Raw genomic sequence first — 22098 nt, 5'->3', positions numbered from 1 at the left:
GGGGGGGGGGGGGGGGGTCGTGGGAATGTTCAGAGTACATTAAGGATTAATGAGTGGCAGAGACAGAGACAGGGATTTTAAAAGAGGATATGGAGTTAGCATTTGACCAGAAAGAGGAAATTGAGTTCTTCTCATTTCCCAGTTCAACACACAGTGACTAGAGAGCAAATCTGGAGCAGTAAAACAAACATTCTCAAGAATTTGTTTAGTCTCTGTAATGAGATGAGCTGTTTTCTGTCTGCGTTTGTGACTGTGATTGTGATGGTGGGGGCGAGCTGAAGAGGCCCAGAACGTTCTGCACGGGACAACAAAAACAGCAGCAACAACCGTCACATCAGCAACAACTACCACAACAATCACAATTTGAACAATTGGAACAATTTGCCATGTTGTGATCAGGCAGACGGAAAGTTCACCAAATGGCTCCTTTGCTTTCCTCCAGTGCCCCACAACTGATCTGGGTTCAGTGGGCACTTTAACTCAAACTAATTGTTTACCATGATGGGTGTAAGAGTAGATCAGGGATCAAGAAATGTTGTGATGATGTAAGGAGAGGAAGATAGCCCTGGTAGCATCCTCTAATAAAACAGATGAGTGGGTCCGACATAGTAATAAAGCACCTTAGTATTACCACCAGATTGAGTAAAAACTCACATCCAGAAAAATAGTTAATACAGTGTTAGTCCTTGTTTAAGAATGCTTTCAGGAGTGTGAATGCTTTCTCCTCCAACTCTGTACTTTCCCTTTCTGTGTTATTCTTGTTATTTTTCCACTGCTCCCTCTCTCACCTCCCAGATTCTGTTCTCTCTCTCTCTCTCTCTCTCTCTCTCTCTCTCTCTCTCTCTCTCTCTCTCTCCCTCTCTCTCTCTCTCTCTCTCTCTCTCTCTCTCTCTCTCTCTCTCTCTCTCTCTCTCTCTCTCTCTCTCTCTCAACCTCCCTCACACCACACTCATGCCATTGCTTATTTTACATACATTGCACAAACCGCATCAGTGAACCCAAGACAAATTTAACAGTGTAGAACTTGGGGTTAGATGAATAAAAAAATAAAAACCATCAAAACATGTGTGTGTCACCAGTTTGTCTAACTGTAATGAGGATGGTAAGGATGAGGGGGAAGTTTGTGATGATAGTTACCGGGTGTGTACAGCAGCAGTAATGAATGACTTGTCTTGCCAAAGCCAGTCCATGGACCATATTGCATTCAGCATTGGATCACAGTCAAATATAGAAATAGACATCCCCAAATAAAATAAAAATGTTTTTCTTGTGGGGACTGGATATTTGGGTTTTTGAGTACCCTGACATTAAGCTCCCAGCTTGGTAATGTAACAATTTGGCATTCTGGTTTGCAATATTATATGATTTTAAAGTTTTACTTATGTCCAGCAGGTGCCATGGACCACCTGGGACCACAACGATCAAATTACAGTTGATCGAATGCCTTTGACCGTGAAAGAGACTGGAATACCCTGTTAGGTCAACAGGGACTGTCATTGCACCAGATGATTCCATACCAATGCCCCTGACTGGGTTCAACAGGCCCCAACATGCTTCTGGTGCTGCATGGATACAAAGCTGTAGCCTCACCATTTCCCCCTCGTCTACGGCTAGGCCATAGTAACTCTATCCCCATATCCACAACCCGTAATCTTCCCCGATGCTGCTGGCTCTCGCTGAACGTGGGCTGGAAATGATACGCTTTAAGGAAGTTTGTTTTTCAGGGCTGTGCGCTGGTGCCCGCTTGCAGCCGGCCAAGAGGGCAGAGAGGTGCTCATTATGCTCGGTCCACACTAGCCGACTGTCTGAGACACAGGCGTGCGCATTCAGTAATGACACGTACGATAACGCCGACACACACAGGCGCTATCCTAGCGGGGGGACGCACACGGAAGCAAGAAGGCGTACGCATGTCAGAAGTTGTTGGGGTTGTTCCAGTTTTCCTGGGTTTATGTTTATCGATCATTTAATATTTTTCTCCCGTTTTGTCTCTGCTCAACTAACCCGAAGAAAAGCTCATTTAGGATTGACTTCTAATTTTTTTGACCATCTGGAAAAAATTAAAACATTCCCTCCCCTCTCCTTTCCTCACTCATTCCCCCCCTCTCTCTCTCTCCTCTCCTACTCTACTCTATCTTGCTCCCACTCTCTCTCTCTCTTCATCTCCACGCCTCTAGTTTTCTCTACTTTCATCCTTTCCTCCTTTCTCGTCCTGCGCCTCACCGTGAGTCTGCTCTGCACCATGAAGCGATTGGTACACGCAGGGGCTCCTTGCCTCCTACTGTTCCTGATGTTCGGGTGGACATGGGGTCAAAGCTCCAATGCGCAGAACACCAATTTCACAAGGTAAGTCCGACACGTACTTCAGTGATTGTATAATGGGTTCCCATGTGTCTGTGTGCCCATTTAACAGTCGTCTGCAATATTTATCTATCTACACACCGATCAGTTTGTGTGTTAGCAAGTGTGTGAGTGTGAGTGAATGTTCTTCATCTCTTCAACCTCCACTCTCTCTGTCTCTCTGTTGATGCAGTATGTGGCGCTGGCAGGAAAGGCAGTCCTTTCATCCTTAAGGGCCAAGTCCAGCAAAGGCTTCTGGGGAATTAGTGGTTTAGATTGTAGAGACAGGAGTCCGCCGGGTTGACCTGGGCTAGTTGGCTGTTCTCCATGTTGATGTGCTGCTGCATGGCTGCAGATCTTTCCTTCTTGGAGAAGGGGAACTGCCCATGTGAGTCGTGTCATGAATGGACTGTAGGAAAAAAAACTTTAATATCTGCCAATAGTGTAGGATGGACTGGCTTTGTGTGTGTGCATGTGATATCTCACGAATAGGTAAATTACAACTGCGTAAGAGAATATTTTTGGACATTTGAAAGGGGTGTGTTTCAGTATTTTAATTCAGATTGGCTGGTTTACAGTGAGGCAGGGGGAGGGTGAGTTAAGGCCATTTGATGAATGGTGTATGCGAGTGTGTGAGAGAGAGAGAGGGAGTGTTAGTGACGACTTACTGAAAATCACAACTGAGCATTCACTAGTGAGATTTTACGAGGTGATTGGCACACGGCAAGAGTGTTGAAATTTGGAGTGTGTGTTATTAAGCCTGCTGGGTAGCAGTGATGTAGGCATATGGTCAGACAGATGGCAATAGATACCAGACAGCGGTAGACAGTGTCAGGTTGGGGGAGGGGCTCAGGACACTATTCTGGAAATACTTTCATGTTCATGTTCCATGAATATTAAAATGTTATTCTTTATTTATTCTTTTTTTTTTTGCCATACTCACACACACACTTTTTTTTTATTACTTATCTGGTATATCTGCAAATAAGCTTATCTGAATGTCCACTTCTGTGCAATGTATTTACATGTTTATTCATACTCATTCGGCGATGAAAAGATTAATTTCCTCATGAAAGTGGCAGTGCCTCTCCTTGTGTGTGCCTCTGTGTGCGCAGTCTGTATACTTTGGAAGACCTGTGTCGTTACATAACGCATTTCCATCAAATGCTCATGCAAATCTAACAGTAGCAGATCTTGTCCAAGTACGAGTGTGGGCTATCCCTTGTCCTGACAGATATAAAGTCCTTATCCACTTGTTCTTCATTCACTTATCGACTCAACAGCATTTCGGTTTTTTAACAAAAATTCACTTGAATGAAAACGAACGGCAGTAGAATTAATGCCTGCAGCCACCGTGGCTGGATCGCAAAGAATGTTTACTGTGCGTGTGTGTGTGTGTGTGTGTGTGTGGGTGCGTGTGTGTATGTTTGCATAAGTGTCGTTAAGTCCCAGAATACAGTATGTATGTGTGTGCTGAATATGAGCACTGTAAATGTGTGTGTGTGTGTGTGTGTGTGTGTGTGTGTGTGTGTGTGTGTGTGGGGCCATGTCTGTGGGAGTAAGGTGTGTTTCTGAGAATTCGTGTTCATGTTGTCTGGATGCATATAATGGTGGTGCCAGGTGCTGTCTGTCTGCACCTATCTGCATGAACGTATGCATTCATGCCTGTGTTCTTAGTCCCGAGAGGTCAGCCCATGTGAATGTGTTTCCCTGGATTTGTGCCTGTATAAATACACCCCCCCCTTCCTTTCAATATCCTGTTTGCACAGGAAATGTGAAATAATATACAATAGCACAAAAAAAAAAAAAGATTCACTGAGAGGAACTGACCACCCCCACTAGCGCATTTCAACCAATCAGATTGGAGGTTAGGCTAACCACAGGGCTCCCAGAGTACACAGGATATGCTAATATGACATGTTATGTTTTCCTATGACACTCTCCTGACACAGTGGATGCGAGCCCTCTTCTTTAATTGTTTAAGAGCACAGAGTGATCCCTCTAATTGTGCTGCACAGGGCAATGCTTGACACGGTTTCCTTTCTCGGTTCGTTTTTTTTATTTATTTCCCTTTTGTTTACATTTATTTGCCACTATCTCTGCTGTCTTTATGGGACCGCATTTGTGATCTTCTGTGCTGCTAGCTTCATCAGCTGCAAGGTCATGGTCTTCAGGACTAAACTTGGACTGGCTCTGATTTGCAGCTCTGTAGTTGCAGTTCATACTTTGCTACTCTATGGTCTCTTTTTGTGGTTATACAAAAACTTTGTATAAGTCTGCTTTGTGCTTTTTTTCATTGCTTCAATGTTCAAAGCAAGAATCCTCTGCCTACGTTACTAATTCGGGTGATTTAGTGTAATTTTGGATAATTTGCGAATTGTTACTAGGTTATCTGATGGGTGGCTATTCTGAGCCTGGCATTCTTGACGCTGCTCAGTTAGAGGGCACTCTGTTCAATTCTATTTAATTCCATTTTATTTGTATATTGAAGACTGATGTTTGTTATACAAAGACGCTTTACAGAGTAACAGAAGGGGAAACACCAGGTCTGAACCCCCAAATAAGCAGAGGGGGGGGGAGAAAAACCCTAAAATGGTGGCGAGAAAAAATTCCCCAATGGGAGGAAATTTCAGGAGGAACCCAGCTATATAGTGGGAACCCATCCTCCGGTGGTAGACAAGGTGTAAAGGTAGAAAGGACTTCACAGAGGAGTAATAATAAATCTATTCCAATGGGTTGAACAGGTTACAGCCAAGGTAAAACAATAGCTGGAAGAGAGAATGAGGGGCACTTCCGTATAGTGAGCAGTTTATAGTCGCAGGATGATGCCTCTGTAGCTCCAGGGCGTGTCAAGGTGTGGGCAAGAACCAGGGGAGGAGCTGTCCATGACCTCCGGGCAGGGGTCAGGGCTGGAGAGTCTGCCTCTTACACTGATAAAGCTTTCAATTTAAAATGTTTTGGGGGGGGGGTTTACATCAGCCAACATTATAAGGCTCTCTTCTGCATACATATAGTCCATGCTTCTGTGCTTGCATCAATTTTTGTGATTTGTACAAGCTAGATTTTTCAGACGATCTTAAAGTGACTGTAAAGCTAAATCTGCGAATGGATTCAGACTACATTGTATGGGGTTATTATGATGTGTATTAAGCAACAGCAAAATTAGAGAAATCAAATGCATTGTAAAATCAGTACATCCGTCTAAAGATTTCCACCTTTTGCTATATGGGGATAAAATGGGAGGAGTTAAATGTATTACCAGATTCTGAGCTATTGGGGCCAGATCATTTATGACATCAAGAGGGACCTGAGCTAATGGCCAATAAATGGTTTAGCCTCATTGCAAATCTCCTCCCACAGTTTCATAAGATTTGTATACAGATATTTTTGCAGAGATTTGTAGCATGCACGACTTGTTGCCTCACAGCCAAAACCATTCCTGACTGTGGCCTTTCTGTGTGGAGTTCACATTTAGCTGTTTTTCAGCTCTTAATCTCTCTGCCAATCTTATCCCGCCTTCTCCAATACATTTTGCTTGTGGGTGATACATTTTGAGAGCAGTTAAGGAAGGAGCTGTGGTGGTGAGGCGGCCCAGACCACCCCCATACATTCCTGAAGTTGTTTTCCATACAGATTTTATTTCTGACTTGAAATACGTGTTATTATGGTTATTTACATGACTTTGAATAGATATTTGCCAGATGTGTAGTTCCCTGCCCCTTTAAAGTCACTCTAAACGTCTGTTTCAGTTGGTTGCTTGTTCCATTTAGTGTTGCTGAACAAACTGAGTGATCACAAAACCATAATTTTTCCCTCACTAACCTATATATTTATGTAAAGTCCTCTTCATCGCAAGTCACATTAGTAGCGACTATCATGCTAATTTGTACACATGTATTTTTAGTAGGGTGGTATAATTAAAATGTGCTAAATGAAGGTTAGTTTATTACCAACCATTTTGTGTTCTGTTCTTTTGGAGGACCATGCTGTTTTCTAGTTTAAATGTATTGCACATGCAGTACTGTTATGACACTGTTGTTCTGGCAGGCTCCATTGTGGCTCTTGTTCTGTGGGTCACAGCAGAGCCAGGTTATGGATGAAGCACCCATAAGACTCACTCTCCTCCTCTCTCTGCCCCTCCTGCGCCCAGGCCAATATTCAACTGTGGGGGTCACTTGGTCACGGATTCTGGGTTTTTGGGTAGCGAGAGTTTCCCCAGCTACTACAAACCCAACCGGAAATGTACCTGGTACATCACGGTGAGTGCTCATGTCTGATCACGCTTGGGCAATCCTACACTCACTTAGCCACACTCTCAACCACAATAGACCACCTCGAGTTGACCACTCTCATCTGCACATTACATCACATGTTATTTAGCTGACACTTTTATTAAAGGTGACTCACGGTTGATTAGATTAAGCAGGGGACAATCCTCCCTAGAGCAAAATGGGATTAAGGGCCTTGCTCAAGGGCCCAACCGCTGTGCAGATCTCATCATGGCTACACCGGGGATTAAACCACCAACCATCCCAGTCATGTACCTTAATCACTACGGTTACAGGCTGCCCCACATACAACTGACACACACACCACCTGCAACCTCACTCTTATAGTCTCAATGTCCTCAACCCCCCTCCCTTCCCCCCATCCCCAGGTCCCAGAGGGCCATGTCGTCATGCTGTCCTTCCGGATCTTCGACCTGGAGGCCGACCCCCGCTGTCGCTACGACTACGTGGACGTGTACAACGGCCACTCCTACACGGTGCAGAAGCTGGGCCGCTTCTGCGGAACCTTCCGGCCCGGCGCCCTCATCTCCACCAGCAACACCATGATGGTGGAGATGGTGTCAGACTCCGCCAACACCGGGCGGGGCTTCCTGGCCTACTTCAGCGGGGGCAAGCCACACGTGGACGGTGAGCCCCCCCCCCCCCCCCCCCCCATCCTGCTACATTTAACGAGTCAGAGATTTGCCTGAGTCCGAGGTGCCTCTCACTCGTCCGAAGAATTGGCAGACGAACGCATTACCAGTCAGCTAAAAAAGCCAAGGGCAGCGACGTTATTTTGAATTTGAGGGTTACGTCATCGGGGAGCGTTGCCGTGGTAACCTGCTCCGGGCCGAGCTTGCGGTGCTAACCCTGCTACATATGCAACAGCGCTGCGATCCAGCTGCCATGACAATGGCTGTCAGTCGTTTTTTTTTTATCAGAATTCAAATAATAAATAAATGTGTAACCTTGTTTGCTAAATCAGGCATTTATATTTTTAGTTATTCGTTTAATTTTTAATTAATATTTATAATTATAACTATGCCCTGCTGAAAAAAAACAAGCCCAAGCTAGGTTTTGAAACAGCCGGTAGCTGGTTGACCAGTTCAGACCAGCTCTATACTCAACATGGTTTTGACCAGCTCAAGCTAGTCTTTGAAACAGCTGGTAGCTGGTATTTCAAGTTGGTCATAGCTGGATCTTACACCAGGGTAACTACTCCGATTCATAAAGCAAAGGCTGCTTGCCTCTTTTAGCATTTGTTCTTCTCTGCTTTTTCCTCAGAGCACCAATTTTGCGGGGGACGGTTGACAAAGGCCGAGGGTTCAGTCAAAACCCCAAACTGGCCGGAGTCAAATTATCCAGCAGGCATCAGCTGCTCCTGGCATATCACCGTGGAGCCCAACATGGTAAAAGCCCAAAGATCTCCCCGCTTACATATCCTCCTTTCCTCTGCCCCATCCATTCTCTGAGAAACAAGATGGCGGGCTGTGTAGTGAGACTCATTCGCCTCCCTGTTCCAGTGGGACCAGGGAAGGTCTCCCTGCCTGTGAATGTGTTTCTTTGGAGTCAGAGCTAGGCCTCAGATTCCACCTGCTTTCTGCATACATGTGAATGAATGGTCTCATTGAGTGCAGTGTGTGTGTGTGTGTGTGTGTATGTGTATGTTTACTGTTAATGTAGGAAAAAGGGGCGGGAAATTCTCTGCCTACTCCAGACTTCCTATTAAAAACAAAATCTTTTTTTTTCACAGTTTTAACTTGTTTGTTGGTTTAATTTTTAAATGAAAGTACGTTGGTTTGGACTGCTGTTAGGTTAACCTGCCAAACTACTTGTTCTTGTCAATGGACACAGATCTCTTTCCAATCAGAATGATTGATACCCTGGTGTAAAATCCAGCAATGGCCAGCTTGGAATTCCAGCTACCAGTTGTTTCAAAACCTAGCTTGAGATGTTTTTTTCAGCAGGGTAGTCATCCTATCATTCTGGTCTGGACTGTTAGTGTCTAATTCTGACATTGCTGATGTGTTTCTGCTTTGTGTGTGTGTGTGTGTGTGTGTGTGTGTGTGTGTGTGTGTGTCTGTGTGTGTGTACCCTCTCATTTCTACAGTTAATCGAGGTGAAGTTTGATAAGTTCGACATGGAGGCTGACAGTTACTGTCGCTATGACTATGTTGCTTTTTTCAACGGTGGAGAAACGGACGACTCGCGGCGAATTGGGAAGTACTGCGGTGATATCGTACCTGAGTGAGTATCCTGAGAGGATCAATTGTTTGAAACGTCCCGACAACAGGAAGAGGCTTTAATAGCTTTTCTTTCTGTTTTCATACTTATTAAAATGTCTTAGAGAGGACCCCTCCATTAATTAATTTACTCCTCCTTCTTTGGGCATTCACACCATTCTCTTCTCCTCTTCCATCCCTCCCTTCATCCCCCCCTCCCTTCATGCCTCCATCCACAGAAACATAATAACCAATGGGAACGAGCTCCTGGTCCAGTTTGTGTCTGACCTCAGCGTGACCTCTGACGGCTTTCGGGCCACCTACTCCAGCATTCCCCAGGGGTCCAAGCGCCCCACTGCGGGGAACGATATCGCCCCCGGGCCTCGAGTAGACGCTATGCCGACTGGTCCCGTATGGCCTACCCCAAAACCTAAACCCAGACCTGCTGTGAAACCAGCCATCAAGCCCACTGCCAAACCCAAGGTCAAAGCCCCCGCCAAGCCCACCAAAAAGCCTGCCAAAGCCATCCCTACCAAGCCTGGAACCAAACCCAAACCCAAACCCAGCACCAAGCCGGCTGCCAAACCCACCCCCAAACCTGGGGCAAAAGCCATCCCCAAACCTGGTACCAAGCCTGGGTCGAAACCCACCACAAAACCCGGCGCCAAAACCAATATCAAACCCACTCCAAAACCTGGTTCTAAACCTGTCCCAAAACCAGGTACCAAGCCTGGTTCTAAACCCACCCCAAAACCTGGTTTCAAGCCCACCACAAAAACAACAACCAAGCCTGGAGCTAAAACCGTCCCGAAACCTGGTACTAAGCCCATTCCTAAGCCTGGCACTAAACCCAAAACAAAACCAGATGCCAAACCCAAGCCCAAAGTGACAGCAGGGGCAAACAAGCCGGGTCAGAACAGAACCGGACCAGTGGTGAAGCAGCCAGGAGCACAGAAGCGTGAGTATGCGCTGTGTCACTCAACTGGGTGACATCAGTACCGAGATCAATGCTCACGTCTCTACCACAGTTTTTCTAGTACAAATCCCCCCGCACAATTGGTCGACTGATTGTGCTACAAGACTGACTGACGCTGAGTCATGATGACAAGACCACTACTCTACCTATAACACTGTTTTGTGAACTTAGTAACGTTCATATGTTATTCTGGTTGTGTTTGTATATGGATGCGATGTTCTGGCTGTGTGTGTATGCGCGTGTGCATGTGTGAGTGCGTGTCTGTCTTGTGCTGACTGTGTGTCTTTGTGTTGCAGCATCTCCGAACCCTCTCTGTGCCCAGCCGTGTAAGGGGAAGACCAGCCTCCCGGCCAGCTTCTGCTCTGCAGAGTTCGGTGAGCTACATCGCCCTTTACCTCCCATTCACAGCTTGGAACCGCTGACATGTAGCACCTCCTAATTCCTCCATTTCTCCCTTCTCTGCACCTTTTGGTTCCTTCACAATATTATCGAGCCAGGGTAGGCAACCCTGGTCCTGGAGTACCAGTGATGTTTCTGGTTTTTGTTCCATCTGAGCTTGGCCTCCTGAATGTGATGGATGATTAAAAGTCTGAATATTCTGAATGGTCAAATGCTGAGTGCCTCCAGCACTTTCATCGCAGCACAGATGGCCCAGATTTATTAAATCCACTAAATCTGAATGAAGTTCAGATACCTAGATATACCTTTGGATAAAGCAAGAACCAAGACCATCTCTGGCACTCCAGGACCAGGATTACCTGTCCTTGTTATAGAGTCTACAGGGATGGTGAGGTCGTAGTGTAATGGTTAAGGAACTGGCCTTGTCCCAGGCAGGACACTGCAGTTGTACCCATGAGAAACCTGCATTGATTCAATACATATCCTGCGGTGTCACATATCCACGTGTTAGCATACAGCTAGCATAAGGTGTCAGAAACTAAACCATCCTGTATCAAGTACGTGCCTGTATTTAAATTGAATTTGACAGCACTGTCACTACACGTCAATATTCAGCCTCTATTTAAACCAAGCAGTCTAACTGAGGTATCATTATCCACCTACTGTAGGAGATTTGTGTATCTGCTAATCTCTCCCTCCCACTCCCTCTCTCTCTGTCTACCGCAGTAATCACAGGGAAGGTGACAGCCCTGGCTCCAGGTTCGAGGGGCAGTGTGCATGTCAGCGTCACCCTCTTGAAGGCCTTCAAGGCCGGGCGCCTCAGCCTGGCCCAGACGGGCAAATCTACATCTGTGAAGCTACTTTCAACATGCAAGAACTGTCCCCTGCTGCGCAGAGGTACTGCCATGCATGTCCAGACACACACACACACACACACACAGACGCACACACACATACACACACACACACATACAGACACGCACACACATACACACACACACACACACATACAGACGCGCACACATACACACACACACACTGTACACACACACATACAGACGCACACACACATACAGACACACACACTGTACACGCACACATGCACACTCACACACATGCTGCACATGTACACATGCATATACACACATACATGTACACACACACACTCACATGCGCACACCCACACACATACTGTACATGCACACACGCATATACACACATGCACGTACACACGCACATACACATATATGCACACACACATACGCACACACAATTATTGAGCATGTAGCTCGCATTGTGCATTAACGTCCAAGGCTTTTATGGATTGACAGATTAGCGTAATGACGATGAATATATAAAGCCAATAACAGGCCATTCAGCCCATCAAAGGTTTCTGTTTTGATCCACCCTTTCATCTGCCTCCCAGGGATGACCTACATCCTGACTGGCCTGGTGGACGCAGAGGGGCGTGGCCTTCTGGATCCCAGCGGCTTCACATTCCCCTATAAAGCTTCACTGCAGAAGCAGCTGACCAATCTAAGCAGCCAAACCTGCTGACCTCATATTACTGTCCACTAATCAAGGCCCAGAGAGCAGTCCTTCCATTCTGATAGAGGAAGACCAGACAACCACAAGTATTAATAGTTAAGATGTAATATAAAACATGAAAGGGGACTTTGTATTTGTATTCACAGTTTTTATTTTGTTTGCTATATAGAACTTTTGGAAACATTCAGTTTATTTTTCAAAACTTTTAACAAAACATACAATACTGTGACTTACAAAAATAACTTTGCAAAAATTCCAGTAAAATTTCAATAAACTAAATCTTACTGTAATGTACAATTAAAGATTAGATTACAGTAAGAGCAAAGGAAAATATATTTTGACAGTGTAGTATATATATTTTTTGCCAGTACACTTTAGTACTTGTTTATTTTATTTAGTTTTAATGATATTACTTTTTCCTGTGTAGATGATTAAATTACTGATGTATTGTCATTTCATTAAGGTTTTCCTTTGATTAATTTGTTTAAAGATGTCTCATCAAAATTGAACATTAATGTACAGTTTTGCAAGTCAAATTATCTTTTGTAAATATAGTTAGTGGTTTGGAATGTTGTGCTACCAGTTTTGGACAAAAGCGTGTAAGCAATAAAAAATAAAAAAATAAAACCATTGAATTTGGAATTCAATTCCAACCCGAGCGAAAAATATATAGTCATCGTTAAATAGTTATTTTCTCCGGCGAACGTCTGTTCACACCACGTTTGAAAGGTGGCGTATTGTACGTGACATTGCACGTGATTACAGTTAAGCAGAGCAGCCATCGCAAGGCAACAGCAGGAACATGTTTTCAATTCATTAAGCGGCCTTATAGTCACGTCAGCCCTCGAGAGGGAACACAGAGTCTCAAGCTGAACATCGTTGTGTCAGGCGTTCATTATAGCTGTTAAGTAGCTGTTCAGAATAAACAGGTTTTTTGTTGTTTTATACACTCACCAAAGTCACACTTTGGAGCTATTTGTAATTTATAATTGTCCTTAATTAAAGGCTTTGTAACACTGAGTAGTGCTTTTGCTTTTGCGGATATTTGTGGTATTCTTCCCTGCAGTGCTGTATAATCAACTGTCTAATAAATTTTCAGCTCTGACCCCATTATTGCATCATTCACAGAGGAAACAAAATAGCCTTCAGAGAGCTCAGTCTTTTAAGCCGTGAATGGCGCCTGCCCCATTGAACAGTGTATTAATTCCCCATTCAACAATAGATTCTGTCTTGTATATATATATATAAAGGAATACAAAGGTTCTCTGTAGTACAAAGGTAATTGACTGTGCCTTATTTAGAAAATTCAATGATAATGATTGAAAGCTCCATGTTCTTCATTGGAAGTCTTTTACCTCAGAACAAATTTAGCTGCAGCTGAACTGTATCGAGACCCCAGCTGTCTGTTCGTTCTATTTTGAGATATGATGTACTGTACTGTATGAGCCCTGCAATTTTGCTCTGATTATTCTTTATAGCAGTCAAATTGTGCTTCCAATTATTTTTGGATTATGTTTGATGACGGCAGTGATTGATTTTTTATTTTTTATTTTTTTTTACCTCTCCATCCTCTCTTTAGAGACAGATTTATTTCAGCACGATGCATTTGAATTATTTACAAAACAGTTCCACCATAGGTCAGTTTAGATCAACTATTATGAACATCAATCCGAATTTCGCAGCTGACCATATGAATAATATTCTTCCAAATTCTTCAGTTTTCTGCAAAGAAAAGCCCATTTCTTGTATCCCTTTCATGAGCACAGTGTCAAGCAGGAAGCTCCACAAAACGTTCTTCCATTGATTGCATTATTAGTTTGCCTAGATAATGTGGGTACCCTTATCCATTCTGTGCTTCAAACTTTATATCTTCATTCACCTGAATTTTATTCAGGCGAATTGTTTGAATACCCTTTCATAGCAGCATTGCCCCCTCCTGGTAACTAACTAACCAAAATCAGAGCCTTAGATCTCAAGCCCTGACTGCTATGCCTCAGCACTGCTCCCTGTGGCTCATACAGATATTTTATCTACTAAGCTTTCATAAAATAATCTAATATCACAGTATTGCATGTCTCTATTTTATATTGCTTTCTTTTAATTGAACATTTGTAGTTATCTATTTAATATTTTCTTGATATTTATCCCACCTACAAGACTAGTTTGCCCACCTCCCCACCCATATAACAGACGTAAGGTCAGCTTTCAGAACACTGAAATGTCAGAGGTAAGATCGTTGAAATCTTAGATTAATTCAACGTTTTATCAGTCAACGATGAACGTATTGTAAATTGCAGCCTGTTTTCACTCCATGACATGTATTCACAATTGACTTGCTGAGTTTTTAAAATCTTCAGCAATTGCACTGTTACTGGGGACCCCTAGTGGCCACTTGAGCTCAGGTTGTCCTTCAAGGGATACAACTTTACTTCAAAGTAGGACATGACATGTTACCCATAAGCCAGCGGGTAATGTGATCGCTGATCATCACCTCCATAAAAAGACTAGCAATGAGCACGGCAGCACGTAGTAAATTATAATACACCTGCCAGGGGAGAGGACAGTTGGGAAGTAGGTCACTCTCAGAAGCTTTTAGATTAATTAAAGGTGTCTGGGAAGGACTCGGGAGATAGTTCACGAACAAATCACTGCATCTGGGGCTGGTAGCTCTGGGGCTTGGAATCCAACCCACAAAAAAAGGCACACACCGAACATGCAACCACAGAAGCACTGGGTCATTCCCATCATCATGTTATTCTCTCGCTCTCTCGCACACACACACACACACACACACGCTCTCTCTCACACACACTATCTCTCTTTCATACACACATTATCTCTCATACATTCTCTCAGACACTCTGACATCTACACACCCGCACTCACACTATCAAACTACCTCTGGCGCTTTCTCTTTCTCTTTCTCAATGGCCCATCTCCACTGCATCAGGACAGATGGGGGGGGGACTGGAATATCAGCGGCCAGAAAGAAAGGAGAGAGGGAAATGCTACACCTCCCTACAGTATCATTCGTTCCCAAGCCCGTATCCTGTTACTGTAGGCCTCTTCTTTTTCACCTGGCCTACGCTCCTTCCATGTACTTTGTCTCACGTTGCAGAGTTCTATCTGTGACCCACTCTATCATAGTCTGTTGTAAAAAAATAATAATTTTGGGCTGTTTTCGGCTTCCATCATCATAATCTGCATGTCTTAATGCCAAGAGTAAATGTAAGAAAATAATTTTAAAAGGTTTATATGTATTATATGTATTGTATTTGATATTGTATTGTTGTGCTTGGGGTATTCTAGCTGCCAATCGTGGTATGCTATTTCGTAAATTGATGTATTCTTCAAGGATTAAATGATTCCAATTGTATCTGTATGGTCACGCTAGGACTCGGAACCGTACTGTCCTCTAGGGTCCTCCTCACACTTGTTCCTGTGTTCGATCTGCACTTCGTTGTACGTCGCTCTGGATAAGAGCGTCTGCTAAATGCTTTGTAATGTAATGTAATGGCATACATAAGATATCAAGTTATAGCATGGAGTGTCGGTAGTCTCCCAGCCTCACGTACACTCGTGACAAAACTTTCAAGCCCGTTTTCTCAAAACATGGTTTAGTGGCACTCAAAATGAAACGGCACACAACTCCCTTGATATCTGGAATTTATTCTAAAACTCAAAATACATTTTGAGGTCGATACAGCTGATTTTGATAGAGCAGGTCACATGTGCTGGGTGTGTGTGAGTGAGAGCGCAAGACAGGCACAGCAGTGGGTGTGAACTATGACATAAACTGTGCATGTCTGTAATATAACCAGCTGCTCCAATTTTTCAGCAGTAGCGTGCACCCACCCTCACTCTCTCTGCATGCGAACGCACACACACACACCACACACACACAGGCCAACAAAAAACTACACGTAAAAACAAAAACTCTGACACTTGCAAACAAAATTTGCAAATATTTAAATAATTCGAAACAGACTTGACTACAACCATCTGGCAATGGGTTACAAAGTGGGCCAAAGAGAAGGACGTCACGTTGCCTTTTTTCAGACAAACACACAAACAGGAAGGCTCTCTCTATCAAAGAGCATAAAGGCTCATTCAAAACACAGGAAGCAAACACAGGACACATCCTGCATGATTCTCATTGGTTTAATTTATTAGTTTTAAGATTTCAATAACTAACTCTCAGAGTGCAATGTTTTGTACATCAAAGCAGAAAAAAGAACAAAAGCAAAATTCATTCAAAACATTTTCGGACGTGTTAACCTGGGATATGGTACAGGGTTAAATTTATTTTTTCCTCCCCACCGAGTCCCTCCCCCCACCCTCGGAGCGGCAGCCCAATTATGCCGCTCCCTGGTGCGGCGGCTGTACTGGGCTTGGGCAGGACCGGGCCGCGAAACCCGGTTCACGGTGTGCAGCCGCACGGAACCGATGGCTGCCTCGCGGTCCGATGCCTCAACCGCGGGCCACCGCGGTGCCACGGGGGGGTTACGTTTCTGAGAGATGCTCGTTTGACGTCGCAAACAGAACACTGAGCGCTGCGCATGATAGGAACCCCGTGGGCCCTGCAATCCCCCTGAGTACAGCACACTGTGTCCTCAAGCCACAGTCTCACGTTCGCTCTGCTTTCAGTCAGGCATGGCAGCTGCTCACGGCAGCAGCAGGCTTAAAATGAAAATTAAAAAAGAACAAACATATCCAGAGAAGGCTTAGGTAAAGCTGTGCATCGGCGGCGCATCCCAGAAATTCATCATCATCATCATCATCATCATCATCATCATCACTGTCATCACACTCACACAACATGCACAGAAGCAAACAGCCCGGTGAAGAAATTTCACAATGCCTGTTGCTGTAAAGGGTCTGCATCTAGAATATTCTATTTACTGACACGGATTTGAGACCAGTTTTCCTGGCATCACATCCTCCCTGCTCGGGCCTGTGGTGCTCTGATACAGTCAGAACCCTGCAGGATTAACAGCCTGAAACATTCACGTCAGGCTTTAACTTCAAAAAGAAATCATTAATTTAAATAATCACAATAACCCGTAATGCCTTTCATATTAACTGGCCTAATCCGCTGTGCAAATCAACTTGAGGCAAACTTAAAACAGTTGCTTGCTCTAGTTTAAAATATCTTTGTTGAAGCAGTTCTAAAAAAAAAAATCACGTGTGACATATTTTTCCATTCACCTATTCCTGAACAACCGAAATGACAAACTTCAGATTATCACAAGCAGGTACATTATTGTGATAGGAACAAGGCCACTCTGTCTACGATAGTGTGTAAGAGTGTAAGACCAGAACAAGACTATCCGTTTTGCAGTCTGGTCACTTAATGAAGCAGACATTAGCAGACCATCTGGAGGTGTTTTGACACGAACAGAAGGTTGGCTCACTTCCTGCCTTTTTGGTGGTGCTAAAGAGAACAGATCACAGAACAGTAAGCAAAAATAATTTCGAGTCAGCAGCTCCTCTCAAACACTACATTCTTAGTGAGACAGCATTTAAACAAAAAAGGCTGTAAAGTGCACAACTTCCTGTATTGGCCTCAGGGCTTCAGAAATGTGAAATTTTTTCCAAACACACATGATATCACACGGAATAAAGCACAGAGCTTTTAAGATGTCCCATCATCTGAGGTATGAGTACAGGTTTTCTGCTGGAATGGGACAGTTATGTCTCCGTGAAGTTAAAACTGTGGCAATTTTGTATTTATTTGTTTAACTTTCAAAGTGTGTTTAATTCCGCAGTGAGAGGCAGTTTGTGTTGTTATCTGCTAGTTCACTTCCTGTTGCTAGGTTTGGTCTGGAATAAAGAGGAAATGAGAGTGACAGAGGAGGAGGGGACAGACAGGTTGATGGGATGGAGAGAGAAAAAGCAGAGGAGAGAGAGGGAGGACAATGACTGAAAAAGGACAGGAAGGCGGGATGTGAGAGGTGTTAATTGGTGTCACGGCTAGCTGTGGCAGTGTTTGAACAGCTGGCCCCTGAATATGGATAGCTGCATGGCCTCATGATTCACTACCCAAACCCTGCCCCCAGTAGCACCCGGAAATGGACCGAAAAGATGAACTTGGAAGCGACTATCCAGCAAGCAAAAAACCTCACATGAACTTCAGTGGCGGTACATAGGAGGACAGCAAACAAGAATGACATTAACATCACCAAAAACCAAAGCAAAAAAATAAATAAAACAATAAAAAAAAACATTGGAAACGCTTTCGGAAGGCTCGGGAAGAAGCACACTCAAACTTCAGCCGAATCCTTCAACCCGTATGTCTGCCCAATGAGAGAAGCAACGTCGTTAGATAATAATCTGCCTACCTAAAGCACTACCTTACTATGCTAATGCTCTAACAGCTCCTACAGATGGGCCACTCCCTCTTTCAAGGGCAGAGGTCAATTGCGGGCCTGATATGATATCATCTTACACTACAAATGTACTACGTACAGTTCAAAATATGACTTGTTATATTACAATAACTATGTTATTGAAATTGAAAGGCAGGGATTGTCCTGGAAATACAACAGTGTTCACTGTGCATATTTTATCAACTAGAAAATCTACATTTCTGACAGACAGTATGGCTGTTTCTTTGTTCTTGCCAGCGGATTCATGCATTCTGATCCCTAGTGAATGGAACCAAATGTGTCCCCAATCCCACACGGGATATAAAGGTGCTCTCACCATGAGATAAAATGCACAGAACATGCTTAATGTGCATGTCATATTCATATGGCGTTATTATGAATTTTTACTCATAATATATTTAATCATTGAGGATCCCGTGGCCTGTTCCACAAAGCCGGATAACTGCACGGAGTAAAACCCGGAGCCTACCCAAATCCGGAACACGGACTGAAGTAAAAATGGCTGTTCCGGGTTTTACTTTACTGCGCTCAGTGATTCTGCTTCGTGGAACGGGCCCCCGGCCTGGGTTTCCGGCTCATTCCAGTTTCATGCGCTCGGTGGGGGACTTCTTGGCGCGCCAGGCGTACCAGGAGATGATGGTGGCGATGCAGCCCTGCAGCGCGAACATCACGCCGTACGTGGAGCCCAGGGTGGGGCCAGAGAGCAGCGGCAGGGGCCGGGAGGGCGCGGCCAGGAGGGCGAGGGTCGGCCGGAGAGCCAGGCCGCGGATCTCGCCCTTGATCATGTGCAGCTCGTCCAGGATGGAGAGGAAGGTGCAGCAGTGGAACCACTGGTGGCTGTGGCCCCACACGTCGAAACGGCCGGGGGACAGGCGCTCCGGCAGCTTGCTGATGTTGAACAGCGCCGACACCAGGAGCCAGAAGCAGTGGCGGTAAAAGTAGGGCGCCAGGGTTCCGGAGGAGGGCGCGGAGGAGGCGATGGAGGCGGGCAGCAGCCGGTAGAACACGGGCGTGGAGGCCACCACGAACGGGAGCAGGAACACGGTGGTGCGGATGACGTAGCGGTACCGCCGCCACTGCTGCCGGGTGTTGCAGCAGGCCAGGGTGCAGATGACGGCCACCAGGCAGGCGCTGGGGATGTAGAGGCTCTCGAAGAACACGCGGAGCTCGGGCGACGGCGGGAGGAGGAGCGGGGAGGGCCCCTCCGCGCCGGCCGGCCCCGGGCGCGTGGCGTTGGCGAAGGCCTCGCCCGCGGCCCCCGCCCGCGGGTGGATGTAGTAGAAGTAGGCCAGCGCCGAGCCGACCGTGTAGGCGCTGATGTTGCCGTAGTCCACGAAGAAGCAGATCTCGCGGATCAGCAGCGACATGGAGTTGAGCAGGTGGGCCAGGCTGCTGGCCATCAGCAGGCAGAACACCCCGATGAAGTAGCTCCAGAACGGGTAGAAGAAGGGGTCGCTCAGCGGCAGGCCGCCCTCCCAGCCGAACAGCTCCAGGAAGTGGAAGGCGAAGACGAAGACGGCCAGGAAGTGGGTCCAGAAGTTGCCGGTCTCGTTGGTGGGCCGGAAGGCGGAGGCCAGGCACTCGCGCAGGCTGTAGTCGGGGAAACGGTAGCCCGAGAGGATGAAGCTCTCCGTCACGCGCGGCGGGACGTCCGTGTGCCTGAGCAGCGGCTGGGTGGGGCGGCCTCTCTTCAGCAGCATGGCTCGGGAGGACGGACGATCGTCTGGATGCCTGATCGGTATTTTAATGCGCACCGCCTGAGAGTGGCGCCTTTCCCGGTCTCGACTGTTCTTATTCCAGTAAGGCTACGGCCATCGCTTAATGTTTTCCTGGCCTCTCGAAGCAATTCACCACACAGGCCGCCGTAGCTGATCTGGCTGATCGACTCGTTAATCGGACAGCAGCCTTGACTGTGGGAAATGTGCTGACAACATGAGAAAATAAGTAGCCTAATGACAACTAAATAGGCTAAACCGGTCCTCCTGAGATAAATCTATCTCCAAAGAAAAATGACAATAACCCTGAAGTCCATTAGAAATTACTTTTCACTGACTCAGTTGGTTCATTCAGGAGCAGTTGCGCAGTGATAATGGATTGAACCACATGGAAGCTTTTTTTGGTTTTAAACCAAAGTCCAACAGTCTAGGGATCATGGGCATAGTATCTGTAGGCCGATTTTTGCAGTTGATAAGCATTAGTAATTTAGCTTAGCTAATAAAGCTTCGGCACTAAACAGCACTAAAGATAGCAGATTTGGTTTAACGAGGAGTTCAAATACACGATTGATACACGAGACTTTGCTTGTGCATTTTTTTTCCACTTCACCTTATTTGCTCCATTAAAGTACGACAAGTTGGAAGGAATCCAAAATCATCAAGTTAATAAATTATGCTTTCGTGCAAGCGCTCTTCGTGGATAGCGCGTGACGTGCCGGTGCTGATATATCTGCAAGCAAGTTAATCCGCATATCTTTCGTAATTGCTATGTATTTAGGCCTACTTGTCTTTCGTTGATATATGTAAAAGTATATGTTTGTTTAAAGTATGTATATTTCAAATCGTCGCGTGTTGTGACTCCAGGTATAGACATAGGCTACTAACTACTGTATGCGGCAATCACATCAAAAAGAATCCCTCCCAAAGTAGGTCATCAGCTTAGCTCTGGGTTTTAAATGGGGATTGGTTAATGGTACATTGCATTTTTCATGGCTCTGCATGCATAATTCAGGTCCCGGTAAATGTAGGCTACGTCATTTTCGCCCTGTGACTAGACTCGGACCCTTTGTAGACAGTAGATAGAAGTATTGTGGTAAAACAAAAAAACCTTAGTCTCCCAGCAAGGTCACTTCGGTGCGATATGTGCTCTCGGCTAAAGGGAGAATATGTCACGCAGATAGACGCATTCCTCTGGCTGCATTCGTTCCCGGAATATTATACGGTCAGATCTTCTCTTTCAAATAGACCAGAAAACCGGCGTTTAACTCCTTCGGCAGCTAACGTTTGTAATGCGGCATTTCCCGCAACCATCGCGAAGTCTCTTACCGTTTATGATAAATGCGCTCGTTCAGGTGACAAAGCAGAGTCCACTTTCTGCCGCGGTTTCTTCTCTCCTTTTTCTCATTCAGTTTGTCCTTGAATCGAAAACCACGACTGATACGGAGAGTTACGTTAGCCAGGGACAGCTGTAGCCTACAAAAGACAAGATGACAATGTGATCGACTTGCGTCACGGAACTGAAGTCACTGTCCCATTTGCACGGTCTTGTTAGTGAAAGTGATCCGCTGTTTCCACGACCGTACTGATGCACCGGCGTCCACCGGCCTCGCTTGATCCTGTGTTCTGCAAGTGTCGGCTGTATCTCCACATACACAGACGTTGTTGTGATAAACGCTCATTGTCCACAAAGCCCTTGCGGCCAACAATTTGGTGCTGCTGCGTTTTCTTGTGGAATGATCTATCGGCTACCAGCCGAGTCTTGCTGAGTTCTGTAGCGCGAGCATGAGCTGTTCGCCTTATCAGCGCTGCAACACGGATCAGTCTAGTACAGACATGCAGTTAGCCCCACCTCCAAACCCCCCCTCTATCTCTCTCTCTCTCTTACTCATACACGCGTGCATCCAGATATCGGCACCGCTAGCCAGCATGACAGTATTTGCATGCTTTTTAACGAAATAGCCTTGAAACGAGAAGGACATAAATAGTTCCCACTTATTTGCATAAAAAAACATACTCACCCGGAAAAAACTAAGATGCAGTCTTGACTTGTCTACGTCCATCTTTTGCAAACTATGCGAAAGCTAAAACAGGTCCTCACGCGTTAAATTGGGATGCAATGCACCGTGTCTGCCTGCCAAACTCCAGTTACACACGCGAGGGGTTGTAAAAGTATACTATACACGCAAGGCACACAGCCTCGCATTTAGATCCCTCAGAGCATGAAACTAAGTATGAACAGAT

The 22098-nt window shown here is 45.4% G+C and overlaps 2 protein-coding genes across 2 annotated transcripts; one reads left to right on the top strand and one right to left on the bottom strand.

Annotated features, from left to right (window-relative positions):
* The first annotated feature begins 2218 nt into the window (after positions 1-2218).
* Positions 2219-12844, top strand: LOC133124635 (procollagen C-endopeptidase enhancer 2-like). The gene is made up of 9 exons (XM_061236012.1): positions 2219-2346; positions 6491-6599; positions 6998-7256; positions 7893-8017; positions 8719-8855; positions 9070-9788; positions 10103-10180; positions 10932-11102; positions 11632-12844. The coding sequence occupies exons 1-9, from the start codon at positions 2243-2245 to the stop codon at positions 11760-11762; spliced, it is 1833 nt and encodes a 610-aa protein (XP_061091996.1). The 5' UTR covers positions 2219-2242; the 3' UTR covers positions 11763-12844.
* Positions 12845-15896: 3052 nt separating this feature from the next.
* paqr9 (progestin and adipoQ receptor family member 9) lies at positions 15897-21663 on the bottom strand. Its single transcript, XM_061233574.1, has one exon. It carries the CDS (start codon positions 19840-19842, stop codon positions 18718-18720), a length of 1125 nt encoding a protein of 374 aa, XP_061089558.1. The 5' UTR covers positions 19843-21663; the 3' UTR covers positions 15897-18717.
* Positions 21664-22098: the final 435 nt, after the last annotated feature.

This window comes from Conger conger, chromosome 3 (genome assembly GCF_963514075.1).
Source record: "Conger conger chromosome 3, fConCon1.1, whole genome shotgun sequence".
Classification (NCBI taxonomy): Eukaryota; Metazoa; Chordata; class Actinopteri; order Anguilliformes; family Congridae; genus Conger; species Conger conger.
This window is presented reverse-complemented; position numbering and strand designations above follow the sequence as displayed.